The sequence below is a fragment of the Ovis aries genome, chromosome 11, assembly GCF_016772045.2.
Source record: "Ovis aries strain OAR_USU_Benz2616 breed Rambouillet chromosome 11, ARS-UI_Ramb_v3.0, whole genome shotgun sequence".
Taxonomy (NCBI): domain Eukaryota; kingdom Metazoa; phylum Chordata; class Mammalia; order Artiodactyla; family Bovidae; genus Ovis; species Ovis aries.
In genome coordinates this window covers 12,598,925-12,622,549 of record NC_056064.1, presented here as the reverse complement: position 1 = coordinate 12,622,549, position 23,625 = coordinate 12,598,925, and the positions used below count along the sequence as shown (strand labels likewise).

General features: G+C 38.2%; 1 protein-coding gene across 12 annotated transcripts in view; it reads right to left on the bottom strand.

Annotated features, from left to right (window-relative positions):
* Window positions 1–23,625, bottom strand: part of GGNBP2 (gametogenetin binding protein 2) — a 32,028-nt gene that overhangs the window by 4,792 nt on the left and 3,611 nt on the right. For 2 of the 12 annotated variants that reach the window (XM_042255359.2, XM_012185260.5), the window contains 7 exons: window positions 18,937–19,017; window positions 16,258–16,511; window positions 13,785–13,883; window positions 9,564–9,677; window positions 3,432–3,635; window positions 2,247–2,421; window positions 642–836 (listed from right to left, as the gene is read on the bottom strand). In XM_042255359.2, coding sequence (XP_042111293.1) covers window positions 642–836; window positions 2,247–2,421; window positions 3,432–3,635; window positions 9,564–9,677; window positions 13,785–13,883; window positions 16,258–16,511; window positions 18,937–19,017 — 1,122 coding nt within the window. Of the gene's footprint in view, window positions 1–641; window positions 837–2,246; window positions 2,422–3,425; window positions 3,636–9,563; window positions 9,678–9,766; window positions 9,893–13,784; window positions 13,884–16,257; window positions 16,512–18,936; window positions 19,018–23,625 lie in introns of all 12 variants that reach the window. The other 10 variants (XM_042255356.2, XM_012185257.5, XM_042255358.2 and 7 more) reach the window with 10 other exon arrangements.

The following is a 23,625-nucleotide window of genomic DNA, read 5'->3' as shown; positions in this document are numbered from 1 at the left end:
ACTATAAAAAATCTTTACGAAATTACCACCTGTCAAGTTATAATGCCAAAGAAGAATATCCACAACTATCTAAAAAGGCTTATACTAAATTATTCCTCTCCTCTTTTCCTACCATATATGAGTGAAGTCAGACTTTATTCACATGCTTTGACCAAGCAACATATGCAAACAGACTGAATGCAGAAACAGATAAAGAGAATCTATCTGATCCCTTTTAAGCCAAATATTAAAGAGATTTGCAAAAATATAAAGTAAAATTTCTCCACTTTAATTTCTAATACAATAAATGCTGATAAGTATAATTCACATAAACAAAAGCTCACTAGGCACCCTAATTTTTAAGAATGAGAAGAGATCCTGAGACCAGAAGTTGAGAACTGCTCTAGGTCATGCATGGAGGTAACTTTTCACATTTGGGCTTTGATCTAACAGAATACTAAGGTCAGACAGTAAGATACTACTGATTATTGAACATTGTCTTTATAAAACAAATGACATTAAAGAGGTTGTTATACAGACTATAGTAAGAAAAAAAGCCAACGTACAAGCCAGAGGAACCCATGTTCTGAGAAAGCACAGTGAAAGTGCTGAAATCTAGGAAAAAAGCCATATATTGTCAAGTCAATATTAAGGAGTACTACCTTCTCTTGGCTTACTTCCTTTCCATCTGCTGTTTGTAAGGGAGTAGGGATATCACATACACATTTGTTTTTTCGTCTATTCTTCCGTTTCTGGCGCTTCTTTTCTTGCTTGAGTTCTCTTACTCGTTCCTCTTCTGAAAATTCTTCACAAAGTTGTTCCAATCGACTAATACCCTGTACTTTTTCCACAGTCATCTATTATAAAAACAAAGCTGAGACTGAGTACCGGCTCAAACTTCTCTTTATTCTCCAAGGAAATTCTCACTCGTTAATTTTAAATGATATCACACACACAGAAACTGGCATTGCATGCTGCAATTCTGACTGGCAGTCCCAAAAAGAATTTTAAATTTTAATACCTTAAATGATGACAGTCTTAAAATATCAGGAAATGAATGTGCAACTAACTCCTATGGGAAAGGGAGACTTACACATACTCCAGTTTGAATCCAGAAATATTCTAATTTTAAATTTCAGAATTTTAACACAGCAAAGTAAATATTCATCCTATTTCTTCATACAATGAGAACACTATTTAACCTGATTAAATGATCTAGTTTCTGAAGACACAAATATACAAAGAGAAAAGGAATAAGAAATCTTTTCGGCAAGAATGAACATACATCTCCTCAGACTCCCCAGAACAATGTTTAAAGTCCAAGGATGGGCTTTTGAAAAAGAGTTTATAGTTCTCATACCATTCTCAAAAGGGACAGGTGACCAGTTAAACAGTTATGACCCTGCCCTAGAATATAACAGAATATTCACTAGCTAAATATTTATATTCTACAGAGCATAACTGAAAAAAGACAGTACTCAATCACAACACAAAACCCAATACCAGCATTATAAAGAGCCTTCAGTGTGCTTCTAAAAAGTAGCTCTCACATCATGGCATTCAGACAGCAGTTACTTCATATTATTGGAAAGAAGCAGGCAAACTGGGACTCATTAAATATTTCTAGTTTTGATGCTTATTTTTGGGCTGCTTTTAACTTGTCAATAGTTATGTTTCATAGCAGCTTCTCATTAAATAATCGTCAATTTCAGTTCTCTACTCTGAAAATCTCTAAAAATCAAGGCTGGCAGTGCAATAGGTTTAAAAAACAAAGAAAAATCCACAGACTTGTTCTAAATTCCAGCTCTCCAGCAAACTCCTCTCCTAACCCTCCAGAGCCATGACCAGTGGCTCACAGCTCTCTAAGGCAAGGTGAGGGCAGCGATTCACATTAAGATTCAGTCCACAGTTCACAACTTCCGCAGTGGTCCAGTGGATAAGAATCTGCCTGCGAATGCAGTGGACACGGGTTTGATCCCTGGTCTGGGAAGATTCCACAGGCGGCAGATAAGCCCATGCACCACAACCACTGAGCCCGCCCGCACTCTGCAGACCCGGAGACCCAGCTACTGAACCTGCAACTACTGAAGCCCGTGCACCTAGAGCCTGTGCTGTGTGACCAGAGACGCCATCACGTGAGAAGGCCGCACTGAAAAAGCCCTCGTGCAGCAAAGAGACGCAGCACGATCAAGAAATAAGTAATTAAAAAAAAAGATTCCACCTTCCAACTAAGCAGCCCAGACACTGAAGCAGTCCACTGTTCTTACCTCGAAACTCTTGCGTAAAGCATCAACACCAAGATAGAAAAGCATCTGCCATGTCTGCTCTTCTGCCCGCAGCTTTTGCCAGATTCGATGCAGTCTTTCATAAAGATGAATTCCCAAGCAGGTCAGAACTTCTTCTTGAGCTATATCTATTGTCTTAGCATGCCTTTCTCTTCTCCTATAAAGGAGAATAAATCACACGTTTCCTACAGTTCTTAAGCTGAAACAGTTAAGAGATCGATGACACCTCCCTGCAGGTTCAGGTTTTAAACATAATCTGCGTATCTAGTAAACAAACTAATAACAAGACATTTATACATTCAAACTCAACAGATATATAAATACACAAGCACACATGTATATTACCAATGCAAAATACACATGCAAGCAGAACTTAGTCCTAATATTGCTAAAAAGAAGGTAATTCAGGAACTGGCCCTAAAGAGATGCTTTTGGGGGCACAGAGACGTCACAAATTTAAGTGCCCAGCTCATAGCAGGCGTGACAGTTCATCTTCCAATTATACCAAATGCCTACTTGGTTTTTGTTCTTTTTGATGGGAATGGAGAAAGACAATGCTAAAGTGACTTAATGTTGGGCAAAAGCCCTCTAGGCTAGTCTTTACTAGAAATGATCAAACTTCAGTGACAGAAGTGGTGTTTGTACTCTAAATGCCTGCAGAAAACAGGCACTCACATGACAGCTAATACACAAAACAGAAAGGGAGTGGGTTTGATGTATTCTGTGAACAATTTTTCCTGACTTTTACAACAAAGCCAGAGATAAAATTTTATAACAGCCACAGTTCATGAATTACATTCAGTAAGGTATTTCTTAAACCCCTGTTGCAAAGATCTCGTTTCCTATGCAAAAACCATCATTATAAACAAAATTTAAACATGGAAATGCATGGATGGAGGGAAGGAAAAAAATCCCTTCTAATCATTTTCAAGTGAAAATGATAAGCTATAATAATGAAAGCAAAAAAAAAGCCGGAATTCCTACTTCAAGCAACAATGAGCAGACAATGGATCAACATTTTCTTTTTTTTACTCAACTAAATGCATATTTTAAAGAAAGCAAAATCTGTACAGGCACACTTTAATTTACACACAGATGTACTGAGGCAGAAGGATAAAATGAAGCAAAGCGCTAGATAGCCCATTCTAGCAAATTACATACTCATACCCTCCTGCGAACTCTGGCTCAGCACGACCCAGAAGATGTGCAATGAAGTCTGTCTCACAGCAAACATGAATGTGCCGCTCATGTGGACAGCACCGCAAGCCTTCATAAAGTGCAGCACAGTAGCCCTTCTCTTTGCTGCAGTCAAGTTCACCAATAAGGATATTATAGGCTCGCAGGACTTTATTTTTGCAATCAGTACAAAACCTGTTGAAAAGAAAAATTTCAAAATGAAGAACTGGCTGCGTAATTATTTCATGAGGTATTTAACAGTGTGCTAGACAATGACACTCCCCGCCCATACAGAGCATTAAAAAAGCCTCCACACACTGAAGTCACACACACATAAGGTAAATACACATTTAGGGACTACACAGCTATAGCTAGTTCTCCACTTATAAATGATTTTTAAACTAGAGAAACACATGGGCCTAAAAGAACGAAGCAGAAAAATACCTGTTAGTTCATAAAATACATGCCCAGAAGATATTAGTTGCCAAGGACTATGTATCTTCACTTCACAAGCTATCTGTGCAAGTCAGAAATGAAACAGCAGAGGCTACCAACCAATGACTCTAGGATCCCTCTCCTTTCAGTCTCTGAAAACAGTATCTTCAACCAGTAAACCTTGATTCAAATGTTTACATTTTAATAAATACATCACCAGCTAAGTATTAATATGTCGGGTGGGGAGGGCAAGAAGAATGGGAAAGTGGTACATGTATTTTTAGTTTACTGGTAATTTCCTAAATGTCAAATTCTTTCCTCCAGCCACACAAAAAAGTGTGTTTCTCAACACACACATAAATAATATATACAACATATATGTAGAAATGTGGTTTCAACTTAAGTGTACCTAATGTGGTAAAAGTGTAGAAAAGCATGTGAAGGAGGATGACAACATTTTCTTCTAGAAACCAAACATCATTCAATCAGAAAAGAAAAAATAGAGTCTGGTCCAGTTTTCAATTCCTAAAATAAGGAAGAATTCGGTCAGGTGAAAAAGCCAGGCTCACAATATTAGTAATTGGCTCTCTGAGAAGATCAGCTGTGATGGAATGAGGAAATTTTGCTCTCTGTGATTTAAATTCATCTATCCAGGTACTCCCAGCGGCTCCCATCAACATGTCAACTCCACAGCTCCGCTCAAGGCTCTGTCCTTGCCTCAAGGCCAGACCCATGCTGAAAAATGCGGGACAACACAGATGTCCAAAACCAAGGGCAACATGGTTTCCTTCCTATGTTCTCTTCCATAGGTGTTAAGAAATCACCATTTACACAGTTATCCAGGATGGACCCTCAGGTAATTCCAACTCCTCCTTAGTTAATTCCAACTCCTGCTTTTAGGGGTGGAGCCAATTGGTATCAATTCTTTCTTATACTGAGGAAGGTTACTTCTTTTCAACTCCCTCTGCCCTGTTTTAAATTGCCTAGTCAATTAAAAAAAAAAAAAAAAAGCTTCCTAATACATTTCCCTGCTTCCACTCTTACCAGCTCTAATGCATCTCTCATACCAAAATAATTTTTTAAAACATCTCATTACCTCACTCTCAGCTTAAAAACCTCCCCACCATCTACGAATAAAGTTCAAACTCGTCAAGGCCTCTGGTGCTTTCTTCTCTTACCCAACCTACTATTTCCAGACTTTTTCCCAAGACTCACCTCTCTCCTCATGGTCTCTCTACGCTACCCTGCCCCCATACACACAATGTATACACAAATGGACTACTTTCGTTTCTCTTTAATTGGAGTATAGCTGATGTGCGATGTTGTGTTAGTTTCCGGTGTATGCCACAGTGATTCAGATACACACACAGAGGGTCTTTCCATAACGGTTTATTACAGAATACTGAATATAGTTCCTGTGCTATACATACAGCAGGATCTTGTTGTTTATCGATTTTATACAAAGCAATGTGTGTACCTGCTAACCCCAAACTCCTAATTTATCCCTGCCTATTTTCTTCCCCCGCCCCTATTTTCTTCGCCCTCTGGTAACCGTAAGTTTGTTTTCTATGTCTGTGAGTCCGTCTCTGTTTTGTAAGTAAGTTGATTTGTATCATATTTTAGATTCCACATATAAGTGGAATCATATGGAATTTGCCTTTGTGATTTACTTCACTTAATATGATAATCTCTTGGGTTTCCCAGGCGGCTCTGTGGTGAAGAATCCACCTGCTAACGCAGGAGACGCAAGAGATGCAGGTTTGCACCAGGTCGGGAAGATCCCGTGGAGGAGGAAAATGGTAACCCACTTCAGTATTTTTGCCTAGAAAATTCCATGGACAGAGGAGCCTGGCAGGCTACAGTTCATGGAGCCACAGAGAATCAGACACAACTGAGCAACTAAGCACACAGTATGCTAATCTCTAGGCCCATCCATGCTGCTGCAAGTGGCATCATTTCGGTCTTTTCTCTGGCTGAGCAGTATTCCACGGTGTGTATGCATGGGCACACACATCATCTTCTTAATCCATGCATCTGTCAATGAAGATTTAGGTCGCTTCCATGTACAATGGACTACTTTGTACATAACTGATGCGTCCCTACTACGAAGTCTTTTTTCCTTCTGTTTCCTCCCCACTCCCCTCCATTCATCTCCATTTGCCTAAATCATACCCATCCTTAAAAAAGCCTCTTGCAATTTCCATAACTAAAATTCAACCTTCCTATATTCCTATTATCTCTGACTTACACTTATCGTTACAGCATTTACCCTTACAATGTCATGCAATCATTTTGTTACGCACATCTTTTTGACCCAATAGCAGATAACTCTGTTTCTTGAAATGAATATTTGTTAAAACAGAAGCTCTAAGCCCTTTGTAAACAAAAGCAATCATGTTGGCAAGTAACGTTAAATCACTGTTTCACTAAAAAAGAGACACAGAAATATACAAAAATTAACTCAAAATGTGTTAAAGACCTAAATATTAAGACCTGAAACTGTAAAACTATTAGAGAACATGTAACAATGGAATAGGTGATGACTCCTTTGCATATGGAATCAAAAGCACAAGGAACAAAAGAGAAAATAGACAAATCAGACTACATCAAACCTAAAAGCTTCTGTGCAGTAAAGGAAACAATAGCGTGAAGGACAACCTATGGAACAGAGAAAGTATTTACAAACCATACACTGGATAAGGGGTTAATGTACAGAATAAGGAACTCTCATAATTCCATAACAGACCAAAAAAAGAGTATGATTAAAAAATGGACAAAGGACATGAACAGCCACTTCAAAGAAGACAGGCTAGTAAGTACATGACAAAATGCTCAATATCACTAATCATCAGGGAGATGCTAATCAAAACCACACAAAATCACCTCAAGCCCACTGTATGGCCACTGTCAAAAATTAGAAAAGGCTCAGCAGCTAAGACTGCACTCCCAATGCAGGGAGCCCAGGGTCAATCCCTGCCCTGGGAACTGGATTTCACACGCCACAACCAAGAGTTCACAGGCGCCAACTAAAGAGCCCTAATGCCGCAATGAAGACTGAAGATCCCAAGTGCATCCACTAAGACCCAGCACAACCAAATATATTTATATATATATGTATTTTTTAAAATTAGAAAACAGCAAGTGTTGGCAAGGATCTGGAGAAATTGGAACCCTTCCTTGCACACTGTTGACAAGATTATAAAATGGCTGCCAGCACGGCAAATAGTATAGCATTTCCTTAAAAAATTAAGAATAGAATTACCATATAATCCAGCAATCCCAATTCTGGAAACACATACAAAAGTATTAAAAAGGGAATCTCAAAGAGCTTTTGGCACACATCCATGTTCACTACAGCATTATTCACAAAAGCCAAGATGTGGGAACAACCTAAATGTCCCTTGATAGAGGGACACAGTGTATACATACAATGGGACATTATTCATCCTTAAAAAGAGGTAATTCTGTCATATGTTAAAACATGGGTAAACCTTGAGGACATTATGCTAAGTGAAATAAGCTAAACACAAAAGACAAATATGGCATGATTCCACCTATATGAGTTACATGAAGTAACTGAACTCAAACAGAAAACAGAACGGTGGCTGGCAGGAGGTGCAGGGAGGGGGAAATGAGCTTTTATTCAATGGGTGGGTTTAGCTTCAGTCATGCAAGATGAAAAAGTTCTAGAGATCCAGTGCACCACAGCTAGTAAACAGTTAACAGCACTGGACTATACACTTAAAAACTGTTAAGAGGGTAAACGCATGTTATGTATTTTTTATCACAAGTTTTAAAAAGTCTTCCCCTTGGTGGGAGAAATGGTCTTAGACACAGAAATAAAATTACTTCCACATTTTGACGCTATAAATGGTAAGTCTACATTTTTTTAGTAAATAAATGGTTAAATATCATATAGTACCAATAATAAAACTTGAAATATTTTCCCCATATCTTACTGCTTTAAATCGTCAGTTTAATATGTTTGACTGTACATGATCGTTAAGTAGCATAAACATAAGCAAACAGTCATTTAAAATTTTATACGGAAGCTGTAAGAATGAAAGTGATTTTTTCTGTTTTCAAAAGTAACCTTGCACACAAATTAAAAAAAAAAAGTTTCTTAAGACAGAGGTTTCAGAGTTTCTAACACCTAATTTCTAATAATGCACTATTATAACACTTAACTGGCTAAAAAGTGTTATAAAATCTTTATTATACACTGCTCAGAAAAATCTATTAAATAAAATAGATGTGCCAAGAACATCCACTATTCAGACCTTTAAAAATCATTTTCAACTGACTGTAACTCAAAAACTCAAACTGTACCTAAAATAAGAACTCGATACACAGGAATAACAAGGACTTGCAAACCTGGCAGACACATATTCCCTGGTGTGCTTACCATGTGCCAGATACTGTTCTAAGTCTTATTATGTATCATCAATCCTAACAAGTTTAGTCTTATAAGTTCTATACGACTACTACTATTATTTTGTCTTAAGAAAGAAAAACACGGAAGCACAGAAAAGTAATCTGTACAAAGCTATAATCAGTAGGACCTCGATTCACTGCAATCTTCCTTAACTGCTTCTAATCATACTTCTTCCCCTGCATCCTTAAAAATATTTATAAAACGGACTCCACCTTTCCTATAAAATACTGCCCCCCAAACACAGGAAATATCTACAACCAATACAGGAAATTCCAAAATGTTAGCTCTAATAACTAGTAATTTATCACCCAAAAAAGCTCTTTTGGGCCAGTTCATACTGAATGTAAGGATCAATTCATATTGAAAAAGAAAGGTATCTATGACGGGCCTATACATTCATATGTTACGTTTACTTCCCAAACTCCAAATAACTGACATTCTCTATTCTTTTGGGTACAATCAACCCAAAAGGCAAAAAACAAGAAAGCTTGTAATTGAAAAAAGAAAAATAGTTAATAAACTTAGTATGCAGATTAAGTCATTAGCTCATTGCCATAAGAACACCAACCTTGATAATGCCAGTTTTTATAATTTATGCATGTTTTCTAGAAGCGTCCCCAAAGTAATTGTGTATATCTGTCCCAAAGTCAAAGAACACATAACCACAAACCCAACATGTGACAAATTTTTATTGCAAGAGTGCAACTCCCCCCAAGAACGCCACCTCTAGATGACTCCTTTCCCGGTTTCCTTTCTACTGCACTCTCCCTCCCTACAAATTTGCAAATGTTAATGACACTTGGAAAATTCTTTGTAAAGTAGTATTCTAAAAAGAAAAATCTGAAGTTACTTTTATAATACATGAAGCACATGATTTCCAACTCTATTTTTAGCTCTTGACAAAGAAAAAAATAATTGAAAATATTACTAAGTAAAAGCTGCTATTTTAACTTTAGTTTTGAAAATGACATCATGAAACACTTCCATCAAAAACAAGGAATACAAGAATTTCCACAGTGATTAAGTACACTTTACTCGATTCACAGCTACTCTGTGTTCCTTGAAAGGCTGGCCTGGACCCAACAGGTAAAACACAAGGCGGCCAACATCACGCCATAAAGGAACTTCCTGCCCTGCCACTAAGCTCCGCCTGGCGTCAGGTATTAACCAGAAGGCTAGAGTACCATTACAGGAAGAAGGTGACCGACCCCTAAAGCATCTTCCCACTACATCATCATGACCTTTGGACTTACCTGTGTTTTCGCAGATAGGTTTCTAGTGTTTCTAAAAGACAACTAGAGTCAATTAAAACTACTTCATCCCTGCATTCTTGGGACATGAGTTCCCATACGTCCATCCAACAACCTCTGCAGAAAGAAACAAATCTTAGTGAGGTGGAGGCATATATAATGGAAAAACATTTTAAAAAGCGGAGTAAAGGAGTGCTTGATTTTACCTGGCTGTTCCCTGGAAAGGTCCATAATGGAAAATGATCCTACACTTGCTGTCCTTCCTGTGGTCTTCACTACTCCTCTTATCTGTACTTAACTTCTCTGAACTGACACTGCTACTGCTCCCTTCACTGTAGTACAGTACAGTACAAAGCTTAGTGACACTGAGATGACCTGAAGGAATAATCTCTATAGTCTACATTAAGATCATGAACTCTTTAATACTTTAAGATATATTAGTAGGGTAAGTTTGCAAATTTGTATATAATTACATATTTACTTTAACCATATTAAAATGTTATTTATACAGGAGCTCATAGCTTTACACAAAAACGTGCGCTCAACTATTACGTTTACTTGATAATAGTTTAACATTTACATTTATCAAGATAGTAACTGTTTAATACAGTAAGCATTTTATGAGCATATCTACTTGGAATGTTAAAGTCAAAAGGGCTGAAAAAATTATAAAATATTTTCACTTCTATACACGGATCAACTTTTCACAAATTGAAAATGCTAACTAGTGTTGATCTACTTAATGTGATTTTATAGCTAGCCCATGGCAACAAAATTCTTATCTACCTTCACATTTATAAGTAGCTGGGAAAGTCACAGATTAATCTAATTATAGTAAATAAAATTTTACATTTTTGAAAATAAAGATAGCATACTAAGATGAACACTTTACACAGCCTAAATTAGTAGCACTACACAAATAATTTTTTAAAAACTTACTAAAAACTTCCCAGACTCTCCCTCCCCCACAGGTCTCAATGTGGCGCTGGTCACGCATTTTGCTTTGTTGCAGATGTGCATTCCAAGAGAAATGTGTTTCTATTTTCCATTCAATGATAGTCTTCTCGATCTTTCATGATTCTGAACAACTGGCTCCTGCCTGTTCTTCTGCAGGTCTCACTAGTCCTAGAGATTCATTACCTGGGATGCTTGAGATGGAAACACTGCTGAATCTTTACTTGACCTACTTTCTACAGCTAAACAGGTATTTCTCAACCCCCTGCCCACCATATAAGATCAGAAATACAATCCAGCTCCCTAGTCCCATCTCACAAGGGCTCAAGAAAGGGTGAACTGTCCTTGTTTTTGAAGCAAACACCTCAACTCCTGCTCCACCTTGCATGTTACATCCTCCTACTCTCATCTTCCAGATTTCGAATTTTCTAATTATGCTTCAGTGATCCACAAAACTCTCAAATTCTCAGCATTGATGAAGAGGGCTGGGGAATGACTATTATACCACCCGAATGTGAAACCATTATTCTAAAACGACTTGAAAATTCTATAACTCAAATCAAGATGTTATCGGAAATCTCTCCAAACCAAATGTCTTTATACCACTTCTTCCTGTCAAGATCAAGCTTTCTGAAAAAGGAAGTCTTTTCACTTCTTTGTTCTACTTCCATACTTTCCACTGACAGCTTAGTCCATTAAAACCCTGCAATGCATGCATTTTTCTACACATTCTGATCTGGATTCTGATCCATTCAACCACAGATCTGCTCATCAAGATCACCAATTATCTTGGTGTTGCTATATCCAATGGACTCTGAGGTCCTTGATAACTCAGCAACCTTCAATACGGCTGTCCAAGTCCCTGCCCCCAAAACACTTTTCCCGTGGTTTCCTCCTGCCTCCGGCCACTCTCTCAAGTTTCTTTAGACTTACTCTTTCCTACCATTAAACTGAAGTCCTCAGCATTCCTTTCTGTTCCCCTACTTTTCCTGCAGGTGATCTTATACGGCTGACCACTGAATAACACGAGGCTGAACTGCGCAGGTCAACTTACACATGGATTTTTTTCAATAGTAAGTACCACAGCACTGCACAGTCTGCAGTTACTGAGTATGAGGACATGAAGGAACCACGTATAATATATGAAGTTGCCGACTAGAAGTTACACTCAAATTTTCCACTGTGTGGAGGGTCTGTACTCCTAATCCCTGTGCTGTTCAAGAGTCGGCGGTACTTCACTCATCAGCTACAGGCCCACAACCCGGGCCTAGACCTTTCTTTCAGACCACACACTTACTCCCAGACAATAACTTGGGTTTGCTTGTATGAATATGAGAATACTCTAAGAAAGACTGAACTGGACTGTTACTACTGGTTAGGCTAAAACCTAATTAACTGTATTATACCTTCCCCTGAAGAAAATGAAAGGGGGGAACAACAGTGGAAAAATACAAAAAGTCATAGTAGCACAGAATGTCGGTGACCATCCAAAGTGGAGGAGGAGAAGTCTTGGCTAAGCAGACTGTACTCTCTGACCAGCTATCCACGTGGCGTGGGGAATAACTGAAACTACCTTAGGAGGTGTTGCTTAAGATCAACTAACTCCACTCACACTGATCACATAATTCGGCAAACAACCTTCCAAAACATTTGGCTTCCTATGTGGTGGGGCTAGAGCTGACGTTGGATGTAAAGTCTGCAGAGGTATGCAGATACAGCTATATGTCAATTTAATGAAAGTAGATAATCGATGAAGCAGTCCAGGAGAACAAGAGAGCAGTGGAATCCAGAGCAAAAGTGGAAGGACTGGTCTTTGTAGGAAGGTAGCAATGAGCACAGACGTTTACAATGTGGGGTAGCTCTTGCTTTTCAGCTCCTCAGTGACAAACATTCATAATCAAGAAACAGAAGGCAGCCTTTGTATTGTATCAGACTACTCTGTGGTTTTAGTCAACGGGTTATTCAGATAAAGGTTACTGTCCAATGAAAATCAGACTAAATTCTGTACTCAGAGAGTCAGGAATTCTTTAAAGATACTGGTAAATCAGGTATGTGAAATAATTATCCTTAGATAACCATTTGGGGTTGTACAGAGCTTTACTGCGTTTAGAGTTCTCACATTTAGAAATCATATGTGATTGTTATGTAAATCTTGATTCTAACAAATCAGTGTAAGAAGACACTTTCAGAGAGAGTCGGTGGAACGTGAATATGAACTGGGTATTAGATTATTGTAGTTAAGTTTTTGTTAGGTGTTATAATGGCACTGTCATGAAAGAGAATGTCACTGTATTTAGAGATGAATGCAGTAGTAAAATAACATGATGTCTGGAACTTGCTTTAAAATACTTCATCAAAGGAAAAGGCGAACAAATGAAATAAACTTGGCAAATCCTGATAACAACTGAGTCTGGGTAAAGGTATTTGGGGGTAAGAGAGTCCTTGTATAGTCTCTCTACTTTTCTATGTGTTTGACAGTCTTCATGATGAAAGTTTAAAAAAAATTATTTGTTCCTGAGTATGGAGGGAAAAAGAGATTATTAACATACCACCACCTGGTCATCCAGATCTTTTTACCAGAGAGGAAAATGTCAACAATACTAATAAGATGTTCAAAAAACTAACTTCTAAAATTAATTCAGGAGCACAGTTTTATATCATCCCATTCTCCCCAAAAGTTACTTCTTAGAAACTCCCTTCAAATTCCATGACTTCTCCTTACCACCCCCAACCCCAAGCACTTCTGAAAGGGAAACCTGACACTGAGCTGGGAGAAGGGGGCAGCCTGGGGCACTATAGCACCTAACCAAGAAGAAAACGGCAAATTAGTTACATAAATTCACACTGCTTTAACTAACTCAAGGTTTTTTTGGTAAATCCTTGATAAATTATTAAGGAGACCTAAAGACAAGAAAGACAAGAAAAATAATTTATACATCTATTACATAGGTTAAAGAATGATACCACTACTTTGAAAAAATTAATATTGGCTACAAAAATTTACACAAGGATCTCAACCTCCCTTCTCTGAAACATATAGTACAAGGGAAAATAAATTTTAGAAGTCAGACTTACACTGAGACCCTAAATAGACCCAATGCAAAAAGAACTAGGAGACATATTTATTTTGACCAATTATATGGTGTTCTATTTTACAGGGTAAACAATTAATGAAATAAAACTAGCATTGTTTCTTCTCTTTTTACCAAATAGGATCAACATTTATAATCTAAACACTAACAAAGTATCTTGATAATCAATTCTACTTACCCCAAAGGTTTTGGTTTGTGCGTGTCTAAGGAGTGCAACTGACATCTCTTGTTCTTTTTACTTTTTGGAATAGCATCTATCATGTCATTTAGTTTGGACCTAATAAATAAATAATAAAAAATAAATAAACCATTAAAGGTCTGATTAACATTAATTTTTCTTTAGAATTTTCACAATCTTTATGCCCTTTAATGAGAACTATATTTAAAGTATTACAGACATATCACTTTGAAAAATTCTCTTCAAATGAACTCTAACCCAAGAGTCTATACAATTTTATTCCTATTCCATTCTCAGACTATCAGAATGTTGAAGGAAGCCTGCTCTACTCAACATACTCTTTCCCTTAGTCTGCATCCATCTCATTCCTCCCTACATCTCCACTGTATCTAGCAGTGTGCCTGGCACTCCAGTATTTTATGACTTATTGCTACCTGACACTCAGCCACACTCCCTTATCCAAACAATAGATATCTAAACTGACATTATCCTTGACAATTCCCTGGCAGTCCAGTGGTTAGGACTCTGAGCTCTCACTACCAACAGCCCAGGTTCAATCCCTGCTCAGGGATCTAAAATCCCACAAGCTGTGTAGTATGGCCAAAAAAGAAAGAGGAGGCAGAGGTTAATTAAAAATAAAATAAACAGGGGATTCCCTGGTAGCTCAATGGTAAAGAATCTGAGTGCCAGTGCAGGAGACACGGGCTCAATCCCTGTTCTGCCAGGCTCCCACATGCCACGGAGCCCCTCAGCCCATGAGCACAACTATCAAGCCCGTGCTCTAGAGCCCGGAGCAGCAACTGTGGAAGCCCACAAGCCCCAGAGCCCGTGCTCGTAAGAGAAACCCCTGCAACGAGGAGCCCGTGCACCACAACTAGAGAAGAGCCCCACTCTCTGCAACCAGAGCAAAGCTCGAGTAGTTACGAAGACCCAGCACAGCCAAAATAAAAATAACTGTTAAAAGTCCTAGCTCATACAGCTAGTAAGTTTCTAAAAATAAACTTAAATTATCCTTGACGAAGAGCCTTCAACAGAAATTTTATGCAAATATAGAAATACATAATGCTAAACATCCAAACCCTGAATCCAACCAATAAGCAAAGCCTGTCAACTCTTAAATATATCTAGAATTAGATCACTCCTCATCACTGCCACTGTTATGACCCTTGTCCCACTCACCTCTCTAGCTTAGTCAATTCCAACAGTTGGCCTCCCAGATGGTCCCCTTGCCATCTACCCTCTGCTTTTACATTCTACGTTTCACTCAGCAGCTGGAGTCATCTTTTCAAGACAAAAATCATATTGTTCTATCTCGATTCAGAAATCCTTCAAAGCTTCTTTTCTCAGGCGGAATAAAAATCCATAATCTCTACCACCACCTTCAAACAGCTTCACTTTTCCTATTCACACCACCTACCCTTTGGTGATCACATTTCGCCTCATAGGTGGGGGTGTGGGTGTGTGTGTGGGTGGGTGGGTGGGTATGTGTATGTGTATGTGTGTGTGTGTGCATATGCTGATGACACAAATTTATATCCCTAGGCCAGAACTCTCTGAACTCTACTTGCACTCCCAACTGCTACCTCAAATTAACATGCCCAAAAGTCAGCTCTGCGAAATTGCTCCTCCTAGGACTTCCAAGGTGGTCTAGTGATTAAGAATCTGCCTTTCAGTGCAGGGGACTCAGGTTCCATCCCTGGTTGGGGAACTAAAATCCCACATGCCTCGGGGCAACTTAGCCCAGGCACTGCAACTACTGGATCCAGCCATCTCTCATTATCTCTGTGGCCACTACACTGGCCACTGTTCTTTCTTGCATGGACTACTGAACAGCTTGTTTCTCTGCCTTCCACTTACTCGTAACACAGAGGTAAAAGGAAGCATAACTCCAAGGTAGACCACATACTCCTCTGCTCAAAACCTTCCTCAATCTTCCTGTCTCAGAGTTAAGATAAAAGACCTCAGCATAGCACCACATAATTAGGCCTCTCAGTGCTCCTCTGACCTCATCTTTTATTACTGTTCCCTTCATTCATCTGCCTCCAGTCACAATGGCTTCCTTACTGTTCTTCAAACACGCCGGGGAAACTCCAATCTCTGAACCCTTACCCTGCTGCCCTTTCTCTGCTTCACCCAAATAACTACATGGCTCACTCCCTCACTCTATTCTAGCCTATATGGGATGTCATTTTATTAGAGAGGCTTTCCCTGACCACTCTCCATGTGAGTTCTACCCACTCATTCTCTCTCTCTTACTGGTTTGTCTTCATAACAACATTCTTGACAAAGTATGTATTTGCCTACTGCCTGTCTCTCCCTCAAGAAAAGAAACTTTACAGTCACTGGCACACAGAAGTTACTTGTGTTAAATCTGAACTCAAGATTTGCCCCAGTCAAAGTTACAAAAAAGCTACCCACTGTCACTGAGTTTAAAATTAAGCAAATCCATTGTTTCCTAATTGATTATACTCACCCATGTACGTAAAATAATGTATAAAGCTTCTTTGCATCAGTCATGCAGCTTCGAGTTACAGACAGGACTCCCTTGGGCCCCACCGTCAGGGGTTCAAGGGCAGGATTTCCAGACTCCACAAGCTGGGAAAAGAGGCGTTCCACACTGCGACGACAACCCACACATGGCACAAGCTGAGAAAGTGCGCTCAAGACTTCACGTGATGTCACCACCATGGCAATACTTAGATCTTGTTGCTTAAGCATACTATGTCGCTGAGAAAAAAGGGGAAGAAAAATAAAGAAGAGTTCATAAAGGAAGACATAAAATGACTTTCACTACTCTTTCTAAGTCCTTATCCTTGTGCAGTAAGTACAACTGGGCAGGGCCTGCCATCTACCTGCAACTGAATCAGGAAGGCAAGATGGGTCAGCCTTATCCATGCTGCACTGAGTTTATTCCACAACCCTTACACTGCCCTCCCCCGAGCCCAGTTTTAGAATCTCAAGTATAAAAAACTCTGCTTACGGACTTTCCCCGGTGGTCTAATAGCTAAGACCCTGAGCTCCCAGTGCAGGGGGCACAGGTTCAATCCTGAGTTGGGGAACTAAGATCCCGCATGCTGCACAGCACAGCTAAAATAAACAAACGCTGCTTGGGATGCCAGGGCTGTGCAGTAGGTGACCAGCACAGCAAAAAGAAACCCTGCATCTGGAAATCTAGTGTTTTTCAGTGTGTGTATTAAACATAGCACTCTCACTTAAAACAAAAAACTTTAAAAGAAAAAAGAATAAAGACAATGTAGCTTTACTACGTCTCCTTTTCAACCTTTAACCACACACTATGTTTAGCTGCATGAGTCAAGTTAGGATGGTGATCATGCAGGATAGCAATTCTCAACCTGGAGGCGTGAGCAGGTGAGTTACGGATCAGTGGGAGAGAACAAGGCCCATCTCACCTATGGAGGAGCCTGCAGTGAGTGAGTCGGAGAAGGCAATGGCACCTCACTCCAGTACTTTTGCCTGGAAAATCCCATGGATGGAGGAGCCTGGTAGGGTGCAGGCAAGGGGGTCGCAAAGAGTGGGACACAACTGAGCAACTTTACTTTCACTTTTCACTATCATGCATTGGAGAAGGAAATGGCAACCCACTCCAGTGTTCTTGCCTGGAGAATCCCAGGGACAGAGGAGCCTGGTGGGCTGCTGTCTATGGGGTCGCACAGAGTTGGACACAACTGAAGCGATTTAGCAGCAGCAACAGCAGCAGCAGTGAGTGAGTAAACTGCTGGTGCATATAAACGTAGGGAAATGGACAAAAACTCCAGGAAATAACTTCTACTTAGCTGGAGCTATAGTTATACTACAAGTAATGTAGTATAGTTTACCAAGAATCCAGTTTACCAAAATAAATAAATAAAGGTGAGAAAGGTAACTCCCAAGAAGGATATTATCATATTTACCATTAACCTTTAATTCAGTTTTCTCCAAAAGTTGAAACAATTTTGAAATAAAGTAACCATTTATCTTCCTTTATACTGATCATATATATATTTACTATAATTGTTTTCTTCAGTTAAAAAAAAAACTTTGTATTGTGAATTTTCTGATTTCTATTTAATTCTTTTTAAAATTTTTTTTTATGGAAATATAGTTGATATACAGTGTCATGCTCGTTTTTGCTGTACAGCAGAGTGACTGATTATACACACATGTACACACTCTGTATATTCTTTTCCTTTATGGTTTATCCCAGAAGATTGGCTATAGTTCCCTGTGCTGTACAGCAGGACCTTGTTGTTTATGCATCTTAAATGTAATAGTTTGCCGGACTTCCCTGGATGTCCAGTGGTTTATTTACAAAGTATCACACTGTTTAAAAATTAAATAGGATTGGGAGTTTGGGATTAGTAGCCACAAACTATTACATTTTTTAAAAGTCTTTATTGAATTTGTTACAATATTGCTTCTGTTGTTTATATTCTGGTTTTTTGGCCAAGAGGCATGCAGGATCTCAGCTCCTCATTAGAGACAGAACTCACACCACACCCTTTGTGTTAGAAAGTAAAGTCTTAACCACTGGACATCCAGGGAAGTCCCTCGAACTATTACATTTAAAATGGATAAACAAGGTCCTGCTGTACAGCACAGGGAACTATAGCCAATCTTCTGGGATAAACCATAAAGGAAAAGAATATAAAGAGTGTGTACTTGTCTATAATCAGTCACTCTGCTATACAGCAAAAACGAGCATGACACTGTGTATCAACTATACTTCCATTAAAAAAAAAACTTAAAAAAGAATTGAATAAAAATCAGAAAATTCACAATACAAAGTTTTTTTTTTAAAACCGAAGAAAACAATTATAGAAAATAACAAAGTTCTCAAAGAAAAGTTGTCTGTCCTATCTTTTAAAAACAAGGAAATTAAACTAAATTTAAAATTAAACCAGTGAAACTAACGCCTTATGGACATGTAAAATGGTAACACACCACCACCAAATCTTTCGCATCACAGGGATGTAAATGTAACCGGAGCCATAGTAAAACAAAGCAACCTCACTGAACCTTAAGACCTAAAGAGCCCTAGGTAAGATGAAATGACTGCTCACATCTCTGACTCCTTAAAACACACACACACATACATACACGCACGTGCTCAGGCACACACATGCCATTTAAAACATTAATTTTTAAAACTTACCTGAATGAACTGCTTCAGCTGTGCACCATTATTTTGATGCCCATCAAGATTTAACACATTGTCAGGAAATTCCATCACCATCTTAATATGTAAAAGAATACAAATCAATTATTTTACCTTCTATGAAAGCATTGATACAGATTATTTTATAATTTCCTAGGACAGAAATAGACTCCCCTAAAGCCAGATTTGCTCCCTCCCACCTCCATCAAAAAGTTAAAAAAAAAAAAATCCAAATTACAGTTTTTAAAGCCAGAAATGGTATAGTCATTATAAGCAAGGGCACTGAAGTCAGGCAGACCTGAATTCAAATGCACGTTTATTATAATTTACAATTTATGTCACAATTCTGGGCAAGTTACTTAACAAGTCTGATTTTCAGCTTCCTTATGTGTAAAATGAGATTAAGTAGTAACTTTTAATATCTCTTATAGAATGGGTTGTGAGGATTAACTTGTATTTAAAAATGTGTGTTGTAGCAGCTAATGAAAGCACTTAGTAAGTGAAATAACCTATCTTACATTAAAAATCCTGACATTTTCAGTTATTCCTCAGAGCTACAGAATACAATAAATCTTATCATGTAGATAACTATATATACATATATGACTATATATATAATGACTTCACTTTACATATATACACACACACAGATACATACTCAGAATGATACCCAACACACAGCAAATGTTTGCTCTAATCATGAACGGAAAAAAATACACTGAAATACTTATTCAGTTCTCAAAATTCATTGCAGAGGATGAGAGATATATAAAGCTTAAGGCTGTTTCGGGATGTCAGACAATGGAAATCGGTAATCACCACATTTTACTGATCTGTGACACCACTAATTTCAAGGAGTAACTTGAAATTACTAGTAACCACTAGGTACCACTAGGTATGAACCATTGTAACTGGAAGATGTCATCAAATGAAAGAAGTATCCCAATTTTAGAGATGTTAAATATGAAAAAAGTATGCCTTCAAAACAATGAAATAAAGTAACACATTTATATCTTAACTAGAGCATTGTTAAATGTATCAAACATACTATGCTAGGACAAACTTCTATTTCCAGGTGACAAGGGCCACAAACTCCTACACACTCAAAGAGTGAAGTCAAGACCAAGAGGCAAAAACTAAAAAACCCACTCAGCTGAACGAGATCTTAAAAAGATTCTTTCCTTCACCAACCAGCATCACAAAGACCTGCTTCTTTATCCAAGGGACCACTCTTTCCTCTCCACATCAGAAATGAGAACCTAAACACATGCTTGTTCCAACAGTAAACAGAGGACTAAACAATCAAGGCAAGTATAAACAACAGATATAAGACCTTTTCTTGATTTGTGAAGAGGGGACTACTGGATACGTGTGCTAGAAAGGCAAGTAGTTACTAAGGATGGATGCAAACACCTATTCAACAATCCAGAGGACTTGAGTTTATTTTACAGAACCAAAAACTGCATGTACAATATGACTCAAATTTTCATGTGTGTATTTTCTTACAGAAAAAGAAAATATGTATTAGATGTGGCTATCTCTAGGTGAAAAGATAGATGACTTTCCCAAATGTATTGTAACACACATACCCCACTTATTACCAGGGAAAGAGCTAGCGTTCCTTGTTTCCAATTCTGTATTCATCATATCAAGTTCAGAGATACATTCATGCTTCCATCTCAATAGCTTTTACTATGCTGGAAGTTTCTTCTTCCATACATATAGACTGCATGTCCATAGCTCACAGTTTTACAATCAATTACCGAATTTTTAGGCTAACCAACTTGTCACCAGTTTTTGGTGTCTTATCCCCAAAGACTGACAGTAATAATAATAAAGACATTTAACATAGCTTTATGTATACTAGCCTTTGTTCTGAGCACTGTCATATATTAACTTTGCCAACAGTACAAAATAAAATTGGTTACTAGTCTTAACAATCCTGGTATTAGAAATCCTGGCCCATAAAAACTGAAAAAAAGAACAGTACAATTAACTCCCATGTTCTCTGGAATCACCACATGGTTTAAAACACAAATAAATTTAACTCATCAAGTCATAAAAAAAGGTACAGGATAAACCATGTAACTCACTAGAACACTGCAAGTCACTCCAATCTACCATTTAAACAACTAATACTTTGATTTACATTTTCACTTGCTTGATCCATATATACATCATTTCACCACATATTACTTGCCACCATTAAAAAAAAAACAACTGAGACAATTACCTATACTATTTTAAAATCAAAGTTATTTAATTTACCAAATCAATGCCTCACCAGTCCATAGGTGAAATCCTAAATTCTGACTCTGTATAAGTAAATTATTTTTATTCTGATCAACTATATTTTATTGTTTTAATAATGAACGCAGAGGACTGAGAGCATACCTATATATTAAAATCTACATGCTGACCTTTAAAATATATATGTTTATAAAATTTAATAGGGGCTTCCCTGTGATAAAGAATCTGGCTTCCAGTGCAGGAGACACGGGTTCAATCCCTGATGCAGGAGGATCAAGCCCCGGGCCAACGAAGCCTGTGTGCCACAACTACTGACCCTATGCTCTGAGCCTGGGAGCTGAAACTGCTAAAGACCATGCACCCTACAGTGTGTGCTCGCAAGAAAGAGAAGCCACCGCAATAAGAAGCTTGCATACTACAACCAAAAGTAGCCCCAGCTTGCCACAACTAGAGAAAAGCCCACGCAGCAATGAAGGCCCAGCACAGCCATAAATAAGTAAAATTTAATGAATAATACCTAATTCTCGAATCCTCTTCAAAAAGTCGATAAAGAACAGGGTTAAAATTTTTGAAACAAAACCCTCATTTCCAACCATTTCATTTTTACCTAACTAGTACAGACAAATGTAAAGATCAAGTATATTAGTGTGTCTTTCCTGTGTTTCACTGGCTTGAATACTACTAAATTTTCTCTTGTACATACACAACTGAGCTTCTGAGCATGCATGAACACACTCACACACATGTTCAATACTGCCCCAATTAGAAACTCCATGCTCACACTAAATAATTATTGTCCTTGCCTTTCCCTTACAACAATGGCTTTTTACTTGTTTACTGGCCAATCACTATATCCTCTTCAATGACGACACCAAAATAAGAAAAAGGGAAAAAATAAAGAGAGGAAGATAGGAGGACAGCGGAACTATTTTCCCGCATTCTTTAAAGTCACTTCCCTGACTTATCCTTCAGATTCTAGGTTACCCAAAGGAAGACACTCACGTAAAGTGCTTCAGCTGTGGTCTCACAGAGGAACCATTAGTGTCTGGCTTCATGATGAGGTTGCCTATCCCTAGGCTTGCCAAAAACAGAACAAGTCATTGTCCTGCAATTACTGCTTTATAAAGTTTATCGAATCCATTACCCACTTTCACTCTTAAGTACCTGTCCTGGTTTCTCCTGATCACAAATAATCTGTTCCTAGCGCATTCTCACAAGCTCTAATCCAACAATACTGTTTGTATTTATTAAAAATCCCTGTCCTTTTAGTTTTACTTTTTTACTTCTTCATCTTCACAGCCATCTGTAACATCTATCACCTTTGGTAAAGTAAAAACTTAATCAAGAATTTAAAACAGGCAAATTTCCCTGGTGGGCCAGTGGTTAAGACTCTGAGCTCCCAACGCAGGGGGCACAGGTTCGATCCCTGGTCAGGGAACTAAGATCCCCCATGCCATGACACACATGGCCTAGCCTAAAATATAAAATAAATAAATAAAGATCTAAGTTGTTTTTTTTTTTAAGCAAACAATACTAAACTTCTAACTGATGCTAACTACCTAATCCTCAAGAGGATACACTACATTTTTCATCTTTTTAAAGTCTCAAAAACCCTTATCAGAGCTTCTAGTCCATTTAGATTGGTTTGAATTAGGAGGGTAAACTGTGTTCCACATTGTAGTAACTTGACAGTATGTATCAAGAATTTTATAGAAGATTTTTATCCTTTGATCCAGTAATTTTCCTTTGGAAAGCCAGAAAAAACTGTTAATGCAAAGCTTTATGCATTATTCATATTCTTAAGAATGTTATTCATAGCAAAAACTAGGACCACCTCTACGTCCAACAAAGGAAGAATGATTACATCCTGGAATGTCATACAACACAGTATTACAAGGCCATTAACACTGCTTAATAACAAGAGAAAATGTTCTCAATATTACATTCAGTGAGAAGAAGCAAGATATGAAGTGTTACAGAAGACGACATATCTCAACTCTGAATCTGTATGTTGCTGTGATGGGAACTACACGAAACGCTGCTCTATAATCTCAGCTATCTCTGGGAAGCAGGGTAAAGGATAATTTGTTTTGTTTTGCAACTATTTTTCAAGATTATATTATAAGGAGTATATATTCTGACTATTAATTCCTTCTAAAAATACTTTAAAAACGGTAATTCTTCAAAGAAAGTGTGTTAGCCACTCAGTGTTGTCCTCAACCCCATAGACTGTAGCCCACCAGGATCCTCTCTGTCCATAGAATTATCTAGGCAAGAATACTGGAGTGGGGTGCCATATCCTTCTCCAGGGGATCTTCCTGACCCAGGGATCGAATCTGGGTCTCCTGCATTGCAGGCAGATTCTCTACCATCTGAGCCACTAGGGAAGCCCCAATTCTTCAAAGATGTCTTTAAAATAAAATCTGTATTCTGTCC